This window comes from Equus quagga, chromosome 4 (genome assembly GCF_021613505.1).
Source record: "Equus quagga isolate Etosha38 chromosome 4, UCLA_HA_Equagga_1.0, whole genome shotgun sequence".
Lineage (NCBI taxonomy): Eukaryota > Metazoa > Chordata > Mammalia > Perissodactyla > Equidae > Equus > Equus quagga.
Genome location: NC_060270.1, coordinates 137,840,977 through 137,860,265, shown reverse-complemented (window position 1 = coordinate 137,860,265; position 19,289 = coordinate 137,840,977). Strand labels below are relative to the sequence as shown.

At 37.5% G+C, this 19,289-nt stretch overlaps 1 protein-coding gene across 2 annotated transcripts in view; it reads right to left on the bottom strand.

The window, feature by feature from the left end:
• Nucleotides 1-11,292: 11,292 nt before the first annotated feature.
• LOC124238408 (cytochrome P450 20A1) overlaps nt 11,293-19,289 on the bottom strand; it is a 57,920-nt gene continuing 49,923 nt past the window's right edge. The window contains exons 11-12 of one of the 2 annotated variants that reach the window (XM_046659355.1): nt 15,586-15,675; nt 11,293-15,436 (exon numbers count right to left, since the gene is read on the bottom strand). In XM_046659355.1, the coding sequence (XP_046515311.1) occupies nt 15,286-15,436; nt 15,586-15,675 (241 nt within the window). In that variant the 3' untranslated portion in view covers nt 11,293-15,285. The remainder of the gene's footprint in view (nt 15,437-15,585; nt 15,676-19,289) is intronic. The other variant, XM_046659354.1, reaches the window with a different exon arrangement.

The following is a 19,289-nucleotide window of genomic DNA, read 5'->3' as shown; positions in this document are numbered from 1 at the left end:
TTCATCTTTGCCCTCCTCCATCCCCTTTGGGTGCAGATAATCCCAAGTTTCCTGCACCCCGGCTTTTTTTTTTTTTTCTGGGTTTTTTTTTTTTTTTTTTTTTTTTGCGTTTATTTGCCAGCTGAAGCCTCGGTCCTGCTCCCGTCCGCCCGCGCCCGGCCCTCTGCTTTTTGTGCTCGCCCACCCCGCAGCCTTCCTCCCTGACGACCTTCGCTGTCTTTCCTCTGCTTCTGACAACTTGGCTCTTTTTTCTTCGCGGATTCAGTATTTAAAGTTTCGAAAACGGTCTTGCTGGTGCTAATTTCCTTCTTCGCAGGGCTGTTACGTGGGTACAATAAAAGTTTATGTGAAAGCACCTTGAAAAAGGTTAAATGCTACGGAAATTGGAGCTAGATCATTTCGATCTTGCAGAGTTGTTATTCTGTTCCTACTCTCCAGATGCTGTATCTTTTCTGCCTTGATCTGACCACTCACACAATGTAATCTTAAAAAACTAGAATTCCTGACAACTGCTGAGATAAAGTCCGTGACCTTTATTGTACGGCTGAAAATCAAGGTTAACTACATCCGTAGCTTAGAACAGGATCCATTGTTTCAACTCTCATTCTAGCTTTTGTGATCTCTTGGCCCTCCTAGTGTGATTTTCCCCCCTCATTTTTTCCAGATGATGAGGAAACTGTTATACTTTCTCAAAAAAACCATTTTAGTGCCATGCTATTACAAATTTCTGAAGTAATCTCTTATGTTATTATATCGGCTTTATGATATACACATTGGCAAATTGTTTTTTGAGTTTTCACTATGAAACCCAAATTAAAGGATATTGGACATTTTGGTCCAGTCCAACTAGTTTTATTCTTAACCAAACATCATCTGTATCAGTGGTTCTCAAGCTTAAGTGTGAGAAGCTTGTTAAAAATGAAAGCCGCGGAGTCCCACTCGAGATTCGTGAGAGCGCGGTAGTGATGGAACAGGTAGTTACTTAAACGGCACATAAACTCGCTTCAGGGAATAAGACACGTATGAAAGTCAAGCGAATAAAACATATTGGATCAAAGTTTTCTCTCGGTTTAAACTTTAATGGATCAAAAGGCTACTGTTGATTTGTAAGAAACCCACCAGGTGCGCTAAAGGGCAGACAGACTCTTTCCCCCTTACACTTATTCCCCGGTAGCATTCTTTCAAATACTGCTTAGCAATTCCCAAGAAACAAATCTCCCTGAGAGATCATTGGTCATTTAGGCATCACTGCGTAAGGCTTCTAGTACTTTCTCAAGTTAATTTGCGACAATCTCACTGGATCTTAGCTTCCTTATCTGAAAAATCAAAGGGTTAAACCCAGGTCAGTTGTTCCCAGACTTCAGTGTGGATTGGAGTCACCCAGAGGGCTTGTTAAAACTCGGGATTGCTAGGCCCCACCCCCAGGGTTTCTGATTCCGTTGGTCTGGCCGGATTTAGAGTTCTAACAAGTTCCCAGGTGAGGCGGTGAAATGGCCCTCTGGCTCTGAAGGTCTGTAATTCCGGGTTCTGGCAGCTAGGAATCTCCACCAAGAGAGGAGCTTTAACACTCAGCAGAATCTGAGGCTCCATGGACATAAATAGGCACTTGTGCGGCCTCAAGACCATTTAAGCAAAAAGGAAAACAATTATAAGATCTGTAAAAATACGTGTATCGTGTGTGTATATATATATATAATCTGAGTGCTGGGATTGTAGGGGGTTTTGGTTTTATCTTAATTTTGCTAAAATGAACACGGATGGAATGGATTATTTTTCTAAGAGTCTAGTGAGACCACTATCTCCCAAAATCAGAGAGAATACTTTTATTAATGCAACCCAAGATGACTTTTTTAGCAATTTTATCATCAGCTTGATTCAAAGTAAGCATTAAAAACTCCTATTTTACATATTAACCCAGCCTTGCCAAGTACAGTTGAATTTTTTTTAAATCTAATTGCAGTTCTTTATATTTATTTCCAATAAATTATACCTTGGCTTTGTCCCAAATTTAAATCCTCATTACCATCTCTTAAAATAAATAATCTTGCTTCACATGATCCACAGATTTGATAAGCAAAACTGGGGTTCATCATAGCCTTTAGCAAGAATGCTGAATAGGGCCGGCCTGAGGCCAAGTGGTTAAGTTCGTGCACTCCACTTCGGCAGCCCAGGGTTTTGCCTGTTTGGATCCTGGGTGCGGACAGGGCACCGCTCATCAGGCCACACTGAGGTGGCGTCCCACATGGCACAACCAGAGGAACTCTCAACTAGAATATGCAACTATGTATTGGGGGGCTTTGGGGAGAAGAAGAAAAAAAAAGGAAAAGAAAAAAGATTGGCAACAGTTGTTAGCTCAGGTGCCAATCTTTAAAAAAATTTCTCATCACAAGAAAAAAAAGAATTCTGAACAAACGAAGGCCAAGAAGAGCGCCTGATGGCTTGCCCTAAATGCCTGGCTTAGTCATTCAGAGCCAGTATCAATATACCTTAAATTCAGCCAGCTGAGAGTGTACCTGAACAAACTCACACTTATCCAACATTTCATCACCGTAGTCACAAGACTGATGAGAAAGTGTCCAATTCTTCTGGTGAAATAAAGATGCACTATGTCTGGAATTCCCCTGATGTGTATCATCCTCGTAACTCTATCCTTAAACGAGGAAATTTACAAGATAAAGACCATAATACAATGCCTGATAGCACGGGATCTAAAAAAACGTTTTGCTTAACTGTTTACATTGCTCATCTTACAACATCCAGAAGACATACCCATTCACTTCAGACCTTCCCCTCAGATTTTTCCTGCACACCATTGACGTGCCAATTAATCGTATCATTTTCATCATTAACTCTTTGCCCCCAAATTTTCAGTCTCTCTTTTTCTTTTATTTGTTTTTTTGAGGAAGATTAGCCCTGAGCTAACATCTGCTGCCAATCCTCCTCTTTTTACTGAGGAAGACCAGCCCCGAGCTAACATCCGTGCCCATCTTCCTCTACTTATACATGGGGCACCTGCCACAGCATGGCTTGATAGGCGGTGGGTAGGTCCGCACCCAGGATCTGAACTGGCAAACCCCGGGGCCGCGGAAGCGAAATGTGCAAACTTAACCGCTGCACCCCCAGGACAACCCCTCAGTCTCTCTTTTAAATGACATCAACCTGTCAGCTTTGGTATCCTTAACCTTATTAACAGTGTCAATTAGTATTTAATATTACTGCATTTTCTCATATTTTTAATTTGTCAGAGAACAAATAGCATCTATGGCACCTAAAGAATGACTCCAGCTGTTTCATATCCACACATATTTATCCCTTTTCCTGGTTTTACATTAAATGGTTGGAAACTATTAAATATCTTTCTTCTTAATGAAGATACTTTGAACTGTTTTCCTTTTTTACTTTGAGAATTTCAAAACCAGTTTTCTGGCTGCTATTAGGCAACACGAAATTGGATATATACATATATATTTCAATGGATGAATGTATATCTTTCAACCAAATTTAGAAGAATTCCTTTTTGTACAAATAAGTAGAGATATTACACAGTACTCAGGAGAAATGCAAGCAGTTTTTATTCAAACAATGACATGGTTAACTGAGCTCCCATTCTCACCCCAAACAAGAGAAACAATTATGGGTGGTTAATATTTTCATAGCCAGCCCTGATGGTCTAGTGGTTAACATTCAGAGCTCGCCTCGGCTCAGGTTCATATCCCAGTTAGGGAACCACACCACCTATCTTGGCTGTCATACTGTGGTGGCTGCATGTTGCTGTGATGCTGAAAGCTCTGCCACAGGTATGTCAGGGTGACCAAAGCGTCACTCATGATGGACAGGTTTCAGCGGAGCTTCCAGACTAAGACACGGTCACCCATGGTGGACAGGTTTCAGCGGAGCTTCCAGACTAAGACACGGTCACCCATGGTGGACAGGTTTCAGCGGAGCTTCCAGACACACTAGGAAGAAGGACCCGGCCACTCACTTCTGAAAAAACTGGCCATGAAAACCCTTTGCCTAGCAGCAGAGTACTGGCTGATATAGGGCCAGAAGGAGAGAGGATGGCACAAAAAGACGGGGCAGGGTTCTGCTCTGCTGTCCACAGGTCTCCAGGAGTCGGAATCGACTCAACACCACTAACAGTATTTTCACAGTATTTGTACACATTTCTGAGTTTTAATCAGATTTAAGACTATCGGGAAATTTTCATACCAAGTGCATATATTTGAACGTATTAAGTCTTTGAAACAAACTTTCTGTATGTGATTGAAAGACAAATGGCTGGAATCTAAGCTTTATATTTTTAGGCAAGTGTTATCATCTGAAACAGTTTCAGTTTTAACGATACAAACTTTGGTCTCAGTTTTAGGGATATGTATTTAATGATTAAAAATTATCAAACTACCTGGGAAAAAAAAAGCCTTACTGTGCAAGAGAGCGTTCCATGCTTTACAGCTGTATGAATAAACATTTTAAGAAAGAAGTTAAAAATTATTGGAAAGAATACACATTCATCAAAATTAGTTCATAAAACAAAAAACCTCTCATTTGCAGAAAGCAGCTATATAGCCCACAAATCTCGTACATTTTTTTCATTTTTATTGAAAGTCATAATTTTTTCTCTTCATTATAGAAATTGCAAACATACAATATAGAGAATGGCATGATGAATACACAAATACCTATAATTAGATGTAACAGCTTCTATTTCACCTTATCTTCTCCTATTACTCTTATGCTAAAGAATTTTAAAGAAAATTACAGTAATGATGACATTTAACTCCTAAATACTTTAGTATATATCTCTAAAAGATAAGAACATTTTGCTACATAACCACAATATTGTTAGCATATTCAACAAAATCAACAATAATCTCCTTATACTAGGCTATACCCAATAAAAAGCATTTTTCAAGAAGAAATTACACTTATAAAGAGAGGAATACCATATACCCAAGATACAACCTGGAGGGATTAGATTTAAATACTCAGTAATCTATAATAGTTTCCTGTGGGAGACAAGAAAACAGCTGCCTTCCTCACGAACGATAAGAGAAAAGATTTTTCCCATTAAACCATGAGAGTAGACAATACAAACCCGGAGTTATTCACGATAATGTCTCTCTGTGTATGGGTATAGCAATGGGGTAGACAATTTAGCTTGAAAAGCACATGTTTTTGAAGAATAAAAATTCTTCGATTCTGTAGTTCCTTCTAAAATTGGCTTTACACATCCCTCCTCTCCCAAAAACAGTGAACTTCAGAGCTAAAGCATAAAACATAATAGTTTCTTCACAGCACACAGACCACCCATCACAAAAATTGGACTTCTCAAATTAGGTACTTTTGTTTTAAAGTATGCTAAAGATTTTATAAAACTTCAAAACTTAAAATATATGAACTAGGTTTTTATTACTGAAAACTATACTGACCTTTGTTTAATAGCAGGAATTGCTAAGAGTTTGAAATGTACCAGTTTTCTGATTACATATGAATGCCGTCAGAACCTGTATGCTCAATATCAACTGACCTATGGCACGTAGGATTTCCAGAGACGCCAACTTTTTTTATAACAATCTGTTTCTTGTCAGTTTCAGTAATACAGCAAAGATGTTAGACTTTAACAAAACTGCTACTAAACATTCTGTTGTGCGGTAGTAAGTCTTACTTGGGTAGTAAGTAGAAGGTTGATAAGAATAAGGACATTCTTGACCACTGATCGCTATGCTCGTGAAACAGAATGCAGAAGACGTTAACAGCAAAAAAATGATTCATGATTTTCTGTGTCTAAGTAATTTTATGTAGCCTCTTGGAGAGAAAGGAGCAAAACAGAATAATTTTGATAATTTAAAATGGCAGGGAACATTGAATTTAACTACACCTAAAATACATCAGTAGGACTTCTTCTTCCCTCCTCCACAGGAATTAATGTATTTCTCACAGATTTCTGTTAGCTACTTCTATTATCTAAATGTCTACCCATATGAATAAGTGAATGACTCATATCACTGAAATATTTCATAGGATTTTATGATGATATTTCAGGGAAAAATCCATTTTAGCTTCTAGCAGAAAAATCTTTGGGAACTGTGATTAAAATACAGGAAAGTAAGAGTTCCATGAGTGAAAAGGGGTTTAAGAAAAGAGATTTTTAGCGTACCAGAACACTTTTGCAACTTGAATAAATATGTTATGAAATTGCCTTTTTTTTTTTTTTGAGAAAGATTAGCCCTGAGCTAACATCTGCCAGCAATTCTCCTCTTTTTGCTGAGGAAGACCGGCCCTGAGCTAACATCTGTACCAATCTCCCTCTACTTTATATGTGGGACGCCTGCCACAGCATGGCTTGACAAGTGGTGCATAGGTCCACACCCGGGATCCGAACCGGGGAAGCCCCGGCCTTCAAAGTGGAACGTGTGCACTTAACCGCTGCGCCACTGGGCCGGCCCCAAAATTGCTTTTCTTTTTTTGAAGTTTGGCATCTATTAATTGCCTATTTTGTAAATAATTTTAAGACATCCTAGAGAGGTTTACACTACTTAATGATAAATCATAAATGCGACATTTATGGGTATTTGCTAAGACAACTAGCTTACAACCAGGAAGTAGAGCCCCCACAAACCACTGCCTCACAGCACCATGCCACGTAAGGTGAGATGGCTTCACGGGCTGTGACCAGTGCAGTTCCACAGAACCCTGCTGCTCAGAAGAGCCCTGTGGTTGGGGTTTAATGCTTTAAGGGCACTCTAGTGAAATTCTTAAAAATTTTATGTTTGAATTTGTGTTTTGTGAGTGAAGTCCAACGGGACCACGGAGCATGCACTGGAGGCTTAAAGCCCACCTCTCTGCCTCCCTGGACAGGTTCTCAGCGACTAGAGCTCCCTGCTCCCTGGTGCCCTGGGCCCCACCTGGCCTCCCTCTCCCCACCCCTGCCCACGACCGCTGCTGCCCTCTGCACAGGGCAATAGGACTGTATTAGCAGGGGAGTCAGTAGGGGAGGCCCACTTTCTGACAGGGTTACCCTTCAGTGGAGGCCTGGATGCAGGCATGGGGAGGGCCGGGGTCCTGCAAGCGGTTTGCTCTGCAGCATCTGAGGCCTGGCAAGGAAGCACTCATCCCTGCCTGGGCTGGCCACTCCACAGCACGTTTGCCAGGTGACTGAGCGGGGCTCTCCTGTCTACCCCTGCAGCAGGTAAGTAACCCGAGAGTGGAGATTTCCATTCCCTCGGGGTCGCTCATCCACTGGAGGTTAAAAGAGCAGACCCATGGGAAGGGAGACTGACTTTGTCCCCAAGCAAAGCCCCACATGTTCATTTTGCACTGGGCCCCACAAATTATGTAGTCAGCCCTGATTGTGCCTCTTACAATAAAAATAAACCCCAAAGACCTTTGTAAACATCATAGCATGGACTGTGGGATATCCCTTTTCAAGAGTTTTGTTTGTTTTTAGGAGACTATTATCCTATTTCTCTCAGTTATCAATAGCATAACATACTAATTTAGCCAGTTCTTTTTGTTTAGGGGGCCTTTTCTTTGTTTTAAATTCTTCCTTTAGAGAATAAGATGAAACCAAAAGAAAATCACACTCTGAACAAGTAAAAAAAAAAAAAAAATTGTATCAGCCTGGGCAAATTGCCTTATAAAATAACCTCTCTCAGCTTTAATTTCCCCCTTATATGAGGTGACTGGATTAGAAAATATGCATGGATTCTCTTAAATGTAACACAGTTTTCCAAAGTCTATTGTGACTAAAGTAAATCAAAGCTAATAAATTAACAGATATTTCCGACCTCCACTTAGTTAACTGTCTCCAGGGGGTCCTTAAATTACTACAAAATGTTAATTTTTTAAAACTGCACCACAAAGGAACTAAAATATAAAACACAAACACAGCTCTTAGAGCAAGCATCTCTAAGATGCTTAAGAGTTCAGAGTTCTTAAGTACAAGTCATAGTTACTGTTACTAAAAGGTGCCAGTGACTACCCCCTTATTGACTGCTTAATAGATTCTTATTTCCAGAATTGAGGGTGAGAATTCCTTCCTCCGAAACTTTGGGTCTCCAATATCCTGTAGTCTTCGCCTGGCCCCTGACACGCAAAACAGAGTTTGATAGACAAGGGTATCTCAAGCGGGGTAAAAGGAAGTGAAGAGGTCTGATAATGGTATGTCTCCAGCATTGCTGGATTGGAGTTCAGGCCAGAAGGACCCTCTGGAGTGCCTCTGTGCACACTGTAGAGAAGACTCTTGTGGTTCTGAGTCAACCTGTGACATTAACAATGCATTAGATTTAGATGATCCCAGGGAGGATGGTTCAGTTTTGAGGCTAATCAAGAGATTTGGTCCAGAATTTCCCAAACTTCTGAGGACCCTCCTAAATATCTTCTAAATAAGAAAAATCAGAAACTCAGAACAAACTCACAGTTGTACTTCAATCCAAAATTTCATCTTGGGTTTGAAACCAGATGAATCTCTGATCATGGAGAGAACAAGATGACATTTATCTCAGTGGGATCACCATGCTACAGAATTGCCCTATTGTTCGATCTGCATTTTCCAAAATTATATAATTCCCACAGGGCACCACTCAGATAGAAATATGCCAGTGCCCAATTCTTGTGATTAAATCCTGTATTGGGAAAGATGAAAAACTCAAAGAAACAGACATAAATTTTATACACACGTTAAGAAAGGTTGTCATGGCAACTTTGCTTGAAGATATGTATTTTTAAATCTAAGTAAATTTAACATTCGAAACACATTTGCATCTGCCTCAAAGGTTCTCTATCAAGAATTTTTTTTAATTTTCCAATTGCTTCTGAATCTATATCTCCTTGAAAGCTTAACAAAATCCTATGACTATAATGGCAGCATAGACGTAAGCACATATTTTCAGAAGGCTATGAGAAAAATCCAAAGAGAAAGCCCAATAATGTTAGTCTACTAGGCCCAGGAGCCCTAGGCTGCTCCCTCTACATTTTTTAAATTGTGAGCAGGCCATGCCATATAATCTCTACATGGTCCTTTTAAGCTCTAAAAATCAATTATCTATTAGCTAATGACCTTGCAACACAAGCAACAAATCATGAAAGTTGAACACACCTAGTGCTGAGGTATAATTAAACCACAATTCATACAAATGACTGTAATAAATATTGATCTTTAACCAGGTCCCACTAATTCTTAGCTTTGTTCCTCACTCTGAAAGTTCTCCAGTATTCCTACTCAGCATCAGTGTTGACAGTTTTCCTTGATAAGATACCTAGTTTAATTCTCTCGCTCACCCACTAAAAATAACAAAAATAATGGTTTAACTCCCAACAGTTCCTTGTGCTTCTTCCCCCACTACAGACTACAGCTGAAGCCTTCTGTGTTCTTTGTCACGTAGTCATCTACAAGAGCCTTCCTATGTTCCTTTCAGCCACTAACCTAATAGGTCCTTGATCTGCTTCCAAACCCAGGACCTTGAGAGCTCTAAGTGCTAGAAGGTTCAGCTTTGGGACGTAAGACTTTGGGGTTCTCCCTCCTGGGGTGAAGCACAGAAGGGAGAGAACACAGTAACGATGTCATGTCTGTTTCACTGCTAGACCCCCAATGCCTAGCCTAAGATCTGGTACACATTAAGTGCTCAGTAAAAAACTGTTGCCTGACTAAATAGGTCCCATTTCTTTGGATAGGAATGCAAGTGAGGGAGAGGTATAGGAGACAGTCAGTAGAGCAAGAGGGCTGTGCTCTGACAGAGGAAGAGAGGTAAGGGAGTGAGAGAATATGAACTCAGGTGGTTTGGTTCTAAGGTTATGGTCATTCCTAGTCTGGAGAATCTCTGGACCATGCATAGTTTGAGGAACTAGCTAAGACAGATGTTCCCTGAGACTCCTATTTGTCTCTAGATCATGTCAGAGAAAGTGGGCTCTGTTCTATAGAACCATACTTCCATGAATCACTGGTTTTACAGGATAATAGGTGTAACTAGAAAAACGGGTACCTTCATCAAATATATTTGGAACATTCAGTGTTAAATCAAGTTAAAATAGGTTTCCATAAATTAGAACTTCTCAACACTTCCAATATATTAATATGTAAGTATCTGAGAAAGAATATAGTACGGAGAATCTGAGAATGAACATGATCAAGGAACCTTTTTCTCATAGTATCTCACAGGCTAGTGCTCCATGAGACACACTTGGGAAATCATGCTCTCACTAACCTAACAAAAAACTGTGATCCTTAAACATTTAAGGTTTAATGATTATCTAGTGATAAGATATAGAAGGAACAAAGGACTACTTGCTTACCAACTATTTTGGTTGATATTTTGTATAACTGCAGCCTATTATAAATCTATGTTCACACCTAAGAGAGGCATCTCTGAAAAATGTCCACACCTCTTAAATACTTTCAGTAATGGGGTACTTAGCATATCACAAAGTACTATTAGCATTAGAAGCAGTTTGGCTATCTGGAAATGTTTTTCAACTATTAAGTGTCTTCAAGAGTTTACTTTATTCTGCATACACAGAAAACTTCAATGAAGATTTCATTTATTTCTTCAAAAATATTGATTGATTGCCTTTTTGGAGACAGGCACTTTACAACTTTATCTATGATATAGTTACAATAGTGAAGTAACAGTTTCACTCTCTACCATCGTGTCTTAATTAAAACAAGAACTGGCAAGTATTTTAGCTATAAATAAATACGTTTGTTTAAATTACCAAACAGGGAATTTGTGACTTATTTGCTCATGGCATTTTATCCATGCTATAACAGGATCCAGTCCCAATCTGTAGAAAGACAGCCACCAAACTGCAAACCAATTAAAAGGGGCGTGGCACTGGAAGAAGGAATGTCATTTCCTGTCTTTTCTTTATTGCCTGGATGTTTTACAAAATGGCTCCCAGTTCAAATTTTACAATTATCCATTCACTCAGTGTCATAAAATTCTGAAAATCAAACACTAAATGGGTTTCTACTTAAAAGTCTTTCCCCCCCAAAAAAGTCTATTCCCTGAAGCCCTTACAAAAATGAAGTAACAAAGGAAAATGTTTAAAATTCTTTAAGAGAAAAGTAGACCATATGGTTATGATTGCAACTGGTAAAAAATATCAAAATACACGTATGTGTTGGGCCAGCCCAGTGGTGTAGTGGTTAAGTTCGTGTGCTCCGCTTCAGCAGCCCAGGGTTCAAGGGTTCAGATCCTGGGTGCGGACCTACACACCACTCATCAAGCCATGCTGTGGCGGTGTCCCACATCCAAAATAGAGGAAGACTGGCACAGATGTTAGCTCAGGGCCAATCTTCCTCAAGCGAAAAGAGGAAGACTGGCAACAGATGTGAGCTCAGGGCCAATCTTCCTGACCAAAAAAAATATATATGTGTGTGTGTGTGTAAACAGAAAAAATTTACACAGTTGTACAAATGTGGTGAGTTGGCAATATTAGTTTTCTTTTTTAAGACGTTTTTAATACCACTGTTACATTACTCTTTTAAGTATTTTCTTTAGCTATTATGCAGTACCTCATTTGAAATTATTGCTTGATTCCCTCTTAAATAGAACAAAATACACCAATAAATCCCACTGAAGAGTCTACGATAATCTGAAGTTTAGATCTTTTACTTACTGTTTCTTAGCCAGTATTTGCCTATCTTCATTTACAGTATTTCTTCTAGCAGGAATGAAAAACTATTTTAGTTTGTCACTGGACCTACTGTTAATGCTGTAACGACTGAACGAGATAGGTCCGTACAGTATTTGGTTTCTAACAAAGCCCCAGGCCTGTGTCCTGCTTTCAGCTAACGGCTACTGGCAGCTCCGTCTCCCCCTTTATCAGCGCAGGGCCCTGGCGAGGGCTCGAGGCCACACTGTGCTGCGCGCTCTGGCTGCGCTGGTTCCTCCGACTTCTGTAGTAACAGTAACTGCTTTGTTGTCATACCCCCCCCAACTCCTCCCCTTCTACCTTAATCACTGGTCTTAGTAACTTAGGAAACAGGCATAGGACTGGCTAAGAAGAAAAATAAGGTCACTAGTATCAATTTGCTGACATTATTAAATCTGCCCTTGAAAACAGTGTCCACTTCTCTCACAGCTACTAAACTACTCCTTGATGTCACTGTGTGTCCTCAGTTTTACACGCTCAGTAGAATTCTGTTTGTTTAAGCAGTTTTCAACATGTCAACATAACCACACGTGAAAAAAGCAGACTTTATAGGTTAACAGTGCTTTATATGGGTCTGGAGAGAAACAAAGATGTCTGCAGGGATGAATCTTCATCTGTTTTCTCCAGAGTCCAAACATAACAACAAAGATGCTTAACATCTCCTCCTAAAAGTTGAAACCCCATCTCAACTTGAACTTAACTATACCAAAGATTCTTCTTAGGATAGAGAAGTAACTTCATTTCTTAAATGCTGACTTTAACACCCAGATTGTTCTATGACTTTAGCAACTTAGATGCTAAATATACAACAAATACATAACTGTTTTGATAAAATGAATGGAGAAGTGAGGTCATTTTTAAAGTTGAAAAGAATAACAGGAATATATGAGAAGGGAAAGAGAGAAAAAGTAAGAATGACAAAAATCTGTGCTTACATTCTGAGTAAGAAAAGTACTAAATTTCCAGTTGTAGAAAACACTATTAGTTCCTAATAAATTAAATGAAGAAAACATTATGTATAATACATCTGTAAAAATTATATGTGGATAAAAAAAGAGAGTAGAAGGCTCTACCTCAGGAGCTTAACATCAGCTAATTTCAAGTAGTGGGACTAAAGGGGACTGAGTTTGCCATTTTTGTGTTTCCGTATTTCCTAGATTTTTCAACAATAAGCCTATATAATTTTCATAATAAAAATAGGACATTTTGTTTTTAAGGTGCAAACTATTTTAAGATAAAGAAAACAAATAAATAAATTTTGACACAGAGTCTATAAAACAAAGAGAATCTATTTATATAAAGAAATGGCACTGCACATTTGTGGGCCAGATGAACAGCATGTGAGCTCTTCATTTTTCCCAAACACACGCACAGAATTAACTTGCCTTCAATTTTATTAGCACGAAGTGTGGAAGAGCCTTTTCATTCCATAAAAAATGTGTTGTGCTGATGTTTTTAACAATAAACTTCTGAGCTATCAAAAAGAATGCAGAGCAAAACCAGTGAAGAAAGTTTTAAGAAAACCAAAAAGCTGTAAAACTCCTGCTCGAGTCCTGCTTCGAACCGTCAGTGACACTGAGGCTACTAAACTTCCAGTTGCTGGACTGACAAAGGGGCACTAAGAACAACAGGGAACGAACGGATAACTTAGTTTACACATGATAACAGTACTTTTGTTTTTTAAAAATTCTCTAGAAGAGGATTTATTTTTAATGTTTAAGTTGGTCATGTAACTATGGATAAAACGTTCTTATTTAGCTGATTCTTCCATCCCCTGTTTTCCTTGATTCCAATCATTACTGACAATTATACACTGCCTCATTTATTGGCAATACGCCCCCTCCCCCACTCTGTCTCAGCTGCTGTTTCTCCTTGCTCATTGCTGATCAGGGCTCACTTGCTTTAAAATCCCACTTATCTCATCTGATTTTACTGACACTTGGTTTACACATCAATTGCTCACTCTAACCTTCCACTGCCAGTTTCCAAACCAATTAAGGTACCTGGATAACAAAGGAAGATGCTCTATAAACACAAACCATAAAAAATGACAGGTGAGAGGGGACACATTTAACAACGTGCCTTTTTAGAAACAACAACAAGATGCTAGGAACTAAAGAATCCATTTCACTTAAAGTTTAAGGACTTAAATTATTCCATAAATTAAACATTTTTGTCAGAAGTAAAGGCTGCATCTAATTATTTAAATTCTATGTTAACCACTCGCAACTAGGTCCAAAACGTCAGCTGTCTGACCACAAACAGCATAAATTAACTCAATTAATAACTAGGGTACATTCACAAAACTAAAATGACAGGTGAAATTCAGCAGCGTCAGAAATAAGCCCACTTGCAAAACATGCGTCATTCTCCTTCCTCGTCTCTGTAGCTGCACTTGCCACACTTCCTTCAAGTGTCTTTAAAAACACAATTCTTCAACAAGAGCGTAACTGAAAAAGGTGGACTAAGCTACAATGCTATCAATAAAAAGAGTATTAAATATAAACCTTATCAGTACTCAAGTGTAAATCTTGAAAGATATTTAAAATATTTTTGAAATAGCCCCAGTATTTCTTTGCTTACTAGCAAGATTCACCTTTTTCTAAGTTTACTAGCTATTTTCTCCTGTAAAGGCTGTTTACTCATGTCTTTTGTCCATTTATCTACTGTATGTTTTTTTACCAATTTGCAGGAGTTCTTTAAATATAATATGGATATTATCCCTTTCTGTCATATATTTTGCAAATATTTTTACCCATCTTTGTTTTCTTTTTGTTTTTTTAATTTGGTTTTGGTTTTTGATTAGGGCGCTCTCATTTTTTTAATAAGTTCATTATGTTTAGTATATGACAATAATAAATAATACATTTAGGAATTCTGTTTTCTCCACAAATGATCATTAGTAGAGTAATATAGTGCTGCTAAGATTTCCAGCAAACAGGACCGACAAGCCTCAATCTTAGTTTGTCACTTAGGAGGGGTACTTCAAAACACATTAAAAAACAACTGTATTATTTTCCAAATGATTCAGAGCTGTTCAAAATGAAGAGTCTTGTATAAGCCATGAAATGAACACTATTGTCTGGAAAGGCATAAAAATAGCAAACACAAGGCAGGTTACCCAATAAAGTACTCAAATCTAATAACAATGACTAAACAAAGTAATTTACAGTGAGAAAAATTAAAATATTAATTCAAGAAACAAAATTATGGGAAGTCCTTTTGTTTCCCTTTAAGGTGATTTATTGGAAATAGGTAAAGGAGTTAGAACTATGTTTCTCTTTTATGAATATTCTGAAAACGCGATTCACCAAATTCTGCAAAATAACTTCTCTCTTCAAGAATATTAATTTTAGAAATCAAACTAAGCAAAAGAATACAAAGACAATGGCATAGAAAGTGATAAAACAAAAACTAAAAGTAGAAAGTGTCCCATTAAAATAATCACTATATTGATGTAATAAGTATAAATGTATATCACACATTAAGAAAATCTGATATACAAAAATCCAAATTTACATAATTAAGTACTAACAGGTGTTCATATTACACAATGATACTTGGTTTATAAAAGGAGTAAACACAGATTTTCTAAATGGTCATGTTCTTCAACAAAGCTAAGCACATAAGATTTTAACATCTCTTTGAGACAGTGATCCAAGCTTCTTCCTTGGAGGACGTTACCAGTTCATACTTAGTTTCAATAACTTGGCCCTCCACAGAAAGCAGGTGCAGTCTCCTCACCAATACACTCAGAAGTACTGTGGTCACCATATACGCACACCTAGTGAGGAAGAAAGTTGACTGGTTACTAAAGATTAGCAATTATACTTTAATTATATGGATGGCTCATTCTCATCAACAGTGATCATCAAAATTGTAAGTCCAAAGTCTGGCATCTTTCCTTTCACTTCTCTTTCCCCATCATCTCACCTCAACTCCGGGCACTCCTGTGTGCCTGAGAATCCAAGCAAGGAGAAAGTTTTCATGACCGATTCATCATCAAACCGCTCTGGATCAAACCTAAAAAGAAGATTTGGGGCCAATCACAACAGAGCTCCACTGGCATTTTACATATTTCCACTATAGGAACACAGGCATATAATAAACTTTAAAAACTACTGACAACAGAAACTGCTGTCACATTATATTCGAATTTCACCTATTATTATGTTCCCAAATTACTGAACATATCGTCTCTTTCTGCTTATTTTATTATTTCTAAACAATTTATGCAAAATACATTTCTCTGGAATCAGCAAGGAATGAAACCATAACACAGTTTTACATCTTTTTGTGAGATATAAGGATAAATCATATAAAATCACATAATGAATACTTAAATTTAAGTGTTCAAAATATCTGTTACATGAGGTCATCTGACCAATGTGAGGCATTTTACATTGTCTCTTCAATTAAAATTTGTTTCTTAAAATTGAAGATACTAGACTCAAAATTATATTCATCAATTACATTACACCCAGACTCATTAACGAGCCAGGGTAACGAAGAGGCTAAGAAGGGTTTTTTATTGTGCAGAGTTCCACACTGTAAAAAGTCACTGTGGAAACGGATATTTTACACAAAACAACCCACTCACCATGGAGCATAAAAATTCCTCTCAAAAACAAATGTTTTTAAAAGATCTAAACTCTATCATGAAGGAAAAAAAAAAGGAAGAATTCTGCTTTCATTTTCTTTAAAAAAAGTGTAAACTACCTTTCAACTTTTGGAATATACTATATTTATATAAAGAGTCCATAGAAAAATGTTATCAAATGTAATCACCTTTTCCTTTCATAAACTATCTTGAAAATTGAGACTCTTGAAGATATCTTGTATTTTCACATTAAAAGAGAGTCAAAATTGATTTTTCCAATTTTTATAAAATACCTTACAATTTTAAGGGTTAAAAATAAAATAAAAACCAAAATAAAAGACAGATCATTTAATCTCAAATATTGAGGCATTTTTTTCTTTCTTTTTATTTTTCAGCTTTCTTTAAGTATAACTGACAAATAAAACTGTAACATATTTAAAATGTACAATATGATGATTTGATATACATACACCTTATGAAAGGATTTCCACCCTCAAGTTAACACATCCATCACATTACATAGTTACCATTTTTTTGGTGAGAACACTTAATTTCTACTCTCTCAGCAAATTTCTATTATACAATATAGTATTACCAACCATAGTCACCACGTTATACATTAGATCCTCAAACCTTATCCACCTTATAAGTGAAAGTTTGTACCCTTTTACAGCCCCGTTTCCCCCACCACCGACCCTCCCAGCACCTGACAATGACGATTCTACTCTGTTGCTGTGTTTGATTTTTTTTTTTTTAATGTTACACATATAAATGATACCCTGCAACATTTGTCTTTCTCTGGCAGGCTCATTTCACTTAGCATAATGCCCTCCAGGTTCATCTGTGTTGTGCAAATGGCAGGATTTCCTTCTTTTTAGGGGATGAATAATATTCCATCATGTATATATACATATCTTCTTTATCCATTCATCTGCTGACAGACACTTAGGTTGTTTCCATACTTGTAAATAATACTGCAATAAACATGGGAGTACAGAAGTCTCTTTGAGACAATGATTTCGTTTCCTTTGGATATATATATACACTCAGAAGTGGCATTGATGGATCATACACTAGTTCTATTTCTAAGTTTTTGAGGAACCTCTATACTATTTTCCACAGTGGCTGTACCATTTACATTCACACCAACAGTGTATGAGGGTTCCCTTTTACCCACATCCTTACCAGCTCTTGTTATCTCTTCGTCTTTCTTGATAACAGACATCCTAACAGGTGTGAGGTGATCTCTCACTGCAGTTTTGAACTGCATTTCTCTGATCAGTGATGTTGAGCACCTTTTCATCTACCTGTTGGCCATTTGTCTATCTTCTTTGGAAAAATGTCCTTTGCTCATTTTTTAATTGGGTTATTTCTTTTTTGCTATATTGAGTTATCTGAGTTCCTTATATATTTTGGGTATTAACCTTGTATCAGGTTGGTGGTTTGCACACATTTTCTCCCATTCCATAGGTTGCCTTTTCATTTTGCGGACAGTTTCCTTTGCTGCACAGAAGCTTTTTAGTTTGACGTAGTCCCACTTGTTTATTTTGACTCTTGTTGCCTTTGCTTTTGATGTCAAATCCAAAAAATCATTGCAAGACCTCTATGAAGGATCTTACCCCATAGGTTTTCTTCTAGGAGCTTTAGGGTTTCAGGTCTTACATTCACATCTTATTCCATTTTGAGTTGATTTTTGTACATGGTATGTAAGATAGAGGTCCAGCTTCACTCTTTCCCATGTGAATATCCAGTTTTCCGAGCACCATTTATGGAAGAGACTATCCTTCCCCATTGCATATTCTTGCCTCCTTTGTTGAAAATTAACTGACCACATATGCATGGATTTATCTCTCAGCTCTTCATTCTATGTGTCTATGTGTCTCTGATCTATTTGTGTGTTTCTATGCCAGTACCATACTGTTTTGATTATTCTAGCTTTGTAATATAGTTTGAAATCAGGAAGTGTGATGCTTTCTTTCTCAAGACTGCTTTGCTATTCTGCGTCTTTTGTGATTGCATATGGATTTAAGGATTATTTCTGTGAAAAGTGATACTGAGATCTTGATAAGGATTGTATTGAACCTGTAAATCGCTTTGGCCAGGAAGAACATTTTAACAATATTAACTCTTCTAATCCATGAACATAGATTATATTTCCATTTACATAAGTCACGTTTAATATTTTCATCAATATTGTATAGTTTTCAGTGTAGAGATCTTTCACCTCCTTGGCTGTAGTTATTCCTAAGTATTTTATTCTTTTTGATGCTATTGTAAACAGGATGGTTGTGTTAATTTTCCTGATACTTTGTTGTTAGTGTATAGAAATGCAACTGATTTTTGTATTATTGATTCTGTATCATGCAACTTTACTGAATTCATTTATTAGTACCAACAGGTTTTGGTGGAATCTTTAGGGTTCTATATGTAATACATGTCATCTGCAAATAGAGACAATTTTACTTCTTCCTTTCTGATTTAGATGCCTTTTATTTCTTTTTCTTGCCTAACTGCTCTGGCTAAGACAGCCAATACTATGTTGAATGAGAGTGGTGAGACCGGATATCTGTCCTGTTCCTGATGCTAAAGGAAAAGCTTTCAGCATTTCACCATTGAGTATGATGTTAGCTGTATGCTTGTCATATATGGCCTTTATTATGCTGAGGCATGTTCCTTCTATATTTAGCATGAAAGGATGTTTAATTTTGTCAAACACTTTTTCTGCACTTACTGAGATGATCATAGGACTTTTATTCTTCCTTTTGTTGATGTGGTATATCACATTTATTGATTTGCATATGTTGAACCATCCTAGGATTTATCCCAGGAGTAAATTCCACCAGATCCTGGTGTATGATCCTTTTAACGTACCATTGAATTTGGTTTGTCAATATTTTGTTGAGGATTTTTGCATCTATGTTCATTAGGGATATTGGCCTGTAGTTTTATTTTCTTGTAGTATCCTTGTCTGGCTTTAGTATAGGGTAATGCTGGCCTCATAAATGAGTTTGGAAATGTTCTCTCCTCTTCTATTTTT